Source organism: Seriola aureovittata, chromosome 23 (genome assembly GCF_021018895.1).
Source record: "Seriola aureovittata isolate HTS-2021-v1 ecotype China chromosome 23, ASM2101889v1, whole genome shotgun sequence".
NCBI classification, from domain to species: Eukaryota; Metazoa; Chordata; class Actinopteri; order Carangiformes; family Carangidae; genus Seriola; species Seriola aureovittata.
This window is the reverse complement of record NC_079386.1, coordinates 19,635,176-19,640,175: the sequence shown is the minus strand read 5'-3', so window position 1 is coordinate 19,640,175 and position 5,000 is coordinate 19,635,176. Positions and strand designations below refer to the sequence as shown.

Here is a 5,000-nt window from a genome sequence, read left to right as displayed (position 1 = left end):
CAGAGGGGACGGACAGCTCCCGTCTGTCCACAGCTCAGTGTCTCTGATAACAGCCTTTCATAATAAACTGGACCTGAAGACGTCCTGTGACTCAGGGACTGAAATAACTCTCTCTCTCTCTCTGTCTGTCTGTGTCTCTCTACCAGGAGGTCCAGTTATGTGGTGACCACTAAGATCTACTGGGGAGGACAGTGAGTGCTGAGACCTGGTCAGACCCTGATCCAGATTCTGATCCGGACTCTGATCCAGATTCTGATCCGGACTCTGATCCGGACTCTGATCCAGATTCTGATCCGGACTCTGATCCGGACTCTGATCCGGACTCTGATCCAAATTCTGATCCAGATTCTGATCCAGATTCTGATCCAGACTCTGATCCAGACTCTGATCCAGATTCTGATCCGGACTCTGATCCGGACTCTGATCCAGATTCTGATCCAGATTCTGATCCAGATTCTGATCCAGACTCTGATCCAGACCCTGATCCAGACCCTGATCCAGATTCTCATCCGGACTCTGATCCAGATTCTGATCCGGACTCTGATCCGGACTCTGATCCGGACTCTGATCCAGACCCTGATCCAAATTCTGATCCAGATTCTGATCCAGATTCTGATCCAGACTCTGATCCAGACTCTGATCCAGATTCTGATCCGGACTCTGATCCGGACTCTGATCCAGATTCTGATCCAGATTCTGATCCAGACTCTGATCCAGATTCTGATCCGGACTCTGATCCGGACTCTGATCCAGACCCTGATCCAAATTCTGATCCAGATTCTGATCCAGATTCTGATCCAGACTCTGATCCAGACTCTGATCCAGATTCTGATCCGGACTCTGATCCGGACTCTGATCCGGATTCTGATCCAGACTCTGATCCGGACTCTGATCCGGACTCTGATCCGGACTCTGATCCGGACTCTGATCCAGACTCTGATCTGGACTCTGATCCGGACTCTGACCTGCCACTCGTGTGGATTAGGAGTGAAACCAAAATAAATCACTTCCTGTTTTATTCTGAAATGAAATGAAACAGAGAAGAAGAAGGTGAAGCTGCTCGTCCCCTGACAGGAAGTGTTTGTTTGTGTGTTTACAGGGCGGAGACAGAGCGAGGGTTGTCACGGAAACACATCATTGAAGGTAAACAACCTTTAAAGAAACATCTCCTGAAGTGAGGGGACGGACAGAGGGGACAGACAGAGGGGACAGACAGAGGGGACGGACAGAGGGGACGGACAGAGGGGACGGACAGAGGGGACAGACAGAGGGGACGGACAGAAGGGACAGACAGAGGGGACAGACAGAGGGGACAGACAGAGGGGACAGACAGAGGGGACAGACAGAGGGGACGGACAGAGGGGACAGACAGAGGGGACGGACAGAAGGGACAGACAGAGGGGACAGACAGAGGGGACGGACAGAAGGGACAGACAGAGGGGACGGACAGAGGGGACGGACAGAAGGGACAGACAGAGGGGACGGACAGAAGGGACAGACAGAGGGGACAGACAGAGGGGACGGACAGAAGGGACAGACAGAGGGGACAGACAGAGGGGACGGACAGAAGGGACAGACAGAGGGGACAGACAGAGGGGACGGACAGAGGGGACGGACAGAAGGGACAGACAGAGGGGACAGACAGAGGGGACAGACAGAGGGGACGGACAGAAGGGACAGACAGAGGGGACGGACAGAAGGGACAGACAGAGGGGACAGACAGAGGGGACGGACAGAAGGGACAGACAGAGGGGACGGACAGAGGGGACGGACAGAAGGGACAGACAGAGGGGACAGACAGAGGGGACGGACAGAGGGGACGGACAGAGGGGACGGACAGAAGGGACAGACAGAGGGGACGGACAGAGGGGACAGACAGAGGGGACAGACAGAGGGGACAGACAGAGGGGACGGACAGAAGGGACAGACAGAGGGGACGGACAGAAGGGACAGACAGAGGGGACGGACAGAAGGGACAGACAGAGGGGACGGACAGAAGGGACAGACAGAGGGGACGGACAGAGGGGACGGACAGAGGGGACAGACAGAGGGGACGGACAGAGGGGAAAGACAGAGGGGACGGACAGAAGGGACAGACAGAGGGGACGGACAGAAGGGACAGACAGAGGGGACGGACAGAGGGGACGGACAGAGGGGACGGACAGAAGGGACAGACAGAGGGGACGGACAGAAGGGACAGACAGAGGGGACAGACAGAGGGGACAGACAGAGGGGACGGACAGAGGGGACGGACAGAAGGGACAGACAGAGGGGACGGACAGAGGGGACAGACAGAGGGGACGGACAGAAGGGACAGACAGAGGGGACGGACAGAAGGGACAGACAGAGGGGACGGACAGAGGGGAAAGACAGAGGGGACGGACAGAAGGGACAGACAGAGGGGACGGACAGAAGGGACAGACAGAGGGGACAGACAGAGGGGACGGACAGAGGGGACAGACAGAGGGGACGGACAGAGGGGAAAGACAGAGGGGACAGACAGAGGGGACGGACAGAGGGGACGGACAGAAGGGACAGACAGAGGGGACAGACAGAGGGGACAGACAGAGGGGACGGACAGCTCCCGTCTGTCCACAGCTCAGTGTCTCTGATAACAGCCTTTCATAATAAACTGGACCTGAAGACGTCCTGTGACTCAGGGACTGAAATAACTCTCTCTCTCTCTCTCTCTGTCTGTCTGTGTGTCTGTTTGTGCCTGTATGTGTGTGTGTGTGTGTGTGTGTGTGTGTGTGTGTGTGTGTGGTGTGTGTGTGTGTGTGTAGATGGCAGAGAGTGTGATGACGGTTGCGTACGACAGTGGAGTGAACTTGTTCGACACCGCAGAGGTTTACGCCTCAGGGAGGTACAGTACAACCTGTCTGTCTCTCACCTGTCTCTCTCACCTGTCTCTCTCACCTGTCTCTCTCACCTGTCTGTCTGTCTGTCTGTCTGTGTGTCTGTGTGTGTCTCTGTGTGTCTCAGGGCGGAGACGACTCTGGGAAACATCCTGAAGAAGAAAGGCTGGAGGTAAATCAGCTGTTTTTTTGTTTCCTTACCGTTTTGGACTCTGGGGACAGACAGAGGGGACGGACAGAGGGGACGGACAGAGGGGACGGACAGAGGGGACGGACAGAGGGGAAAGACAGAGGGGACGGACAGAGGGGACAGACAGATTCTGATCCAGATTCTGATCCAGATTCTGATCCAGATTCTGATCCAGATTCTGATCCGGACTCTGATCCAGATTCTGATCCAGATTCTGATCCGGACTCTGATCCGGACTCTGATCCAGATTCTGATCCAGATTCTGATCCAGATTCTGATCCGGACTCTGATCCAGATTCTGATCCAGATTCTGATCCAGATTCTGATCCAGATTCTGATCCGGACTCTGATCCGGACTCTGATCCGGACTCTGATCCAGATTCTGATCCGGACTCTGATCCAGATTCTGATCCAGATTCTGATCCAGATTCTGATCCAGATTCTGATCCAGATTCTGATCCAGATTCTGATCCAGACTCTGATCCAGATTCTGATCCAGATTCTGATCCGGACTCTGATCCAGATTCTGATCCAGATTCTGATCCGGACTCTGATCCGGACTCTGATCCAGATTCTGATCCGGACTCTGATCCAGATTCTGATCCAGATTCTGATCCGGACTCTGATCCGGACTCTGATCCGGACTCTGATCCAGACTCTGATCCAGATTCTGATCCGGACTCTGATCCAGATTCTGATCCAGACTCTGATCCAGATTCTGATCCAGATTCTGATCCAGATTCTGATCCAGATTCTGATCCAGATTCTGATCCAGATTCTGATCCAGACTCTGATCCAGATTCTGATCCGGACTCTGATCCAGATTCTGATCCAGATTCTGATCCAGATTCTGATCCAGATTCTGATCCGGACTCTGATCCGGACTCTGATCCGGACTCTGATCCGGACTCTGATCCAGATTCTGATCCAGATTCTGATCCAGATTCTGATCCGGACTCTGATCCGGACTCTGATCCAGATTCTGATCCGGACTCTGATCCGGACTCTGATCCGGACTCTGATCCAGATTCTGATCCGGACTCTGATCCGGACTCTGATCCAGACTCTGATCCAGATTCTGATCCAGATTCTGATCCAGATTCTGATCCGGACTCTGATCCAGATTCTGATCCAGATTCTGATCCAGACTCTGATCCAGATTCTGATCCGGACTCTGATCCGGACTCTGATCCAGATTCTGATCCGGACTCTGATCCGGACTCTGATCCGGACTCTGATCCGGACTCTGATCCGGACTCTGATCCAGATTCTGATCCAGATTCTGATCCGGACTCTGATCCGGACTCTGATCCAGATTCTGATCCAGATTCTGATCCAGATTCTGATCCGGACTCTGATCCGGACTCTGATCCAGATTCTGATCCGGACTCTGATCCAGATTCTGATCCGGACTCTGATCCAGATTCTGATCCGGACTCTGATCCAGATTCTGATCCGGACTCTGATCCAGATTCTGATCCGGACTCTGATCCAGATTCTGATCCGGACTCTGATCCAGATTCTGATCCGGACTCTGATCCAGATTCTGATCCGGACTCTGATCCAGATTCTGATCCGGACTCTGATCCAGATTCTGATCCGGACTCTGATCCAGATTCTGATCCGGACTCTGATCCAGATTCTGATCCGGACTCTGATCCAGATTCTGATCCGGACTCTGATCCAGATTCTGATCCGGACTCTGATCCGGACTCTGATCCGGACTCTGATCCAGATTCTGATCCGGACTCTGATCCAGATTCTGATCCGGACTCTGATCCGGACTCTGATCCGGACTCTGATCCAGATTCTGATCCGGACTCTGATCCAGATTCTGATCCGGACTCTGATCCAGATTCTGATCCGGACTCTGATCCAGATTCTGATCCGGACTCTGATCCAGATTCTGATCCGGACTCTGATCCAGATTCTGATCCGGACTCTGATCCAGATTC

At 53.5% G+C, this 5,000-nt stretch overlaps 1 protein-coding gene across 1 annotated transcript in view; it reads left to right on the top strand.

Moving 5' to 3' along the window:
• The window catches only part of LOC130164300 (voltage-gated potassium channel subunit beta-3-like), a 25,404-nt gene that overhangs the window by 10,101 nt on the left and 10,303 nt on the right, over positions 1 to 5,000 (top strand). Inside the window, exons 6-7 of the mRNA XM_056368951.1 lie at positions 147 to 191; positions 1,100 to 1,143. Coding sequence (XP_056224926.1) covers positions 147 to 191; positions 1,100 to 1,143 — 89 coding nt within the window. The remainder of the gene's footprint in view (positions 1 to 146; positions 192 to 1,099; positions 1,144 to 5,000) is intronic.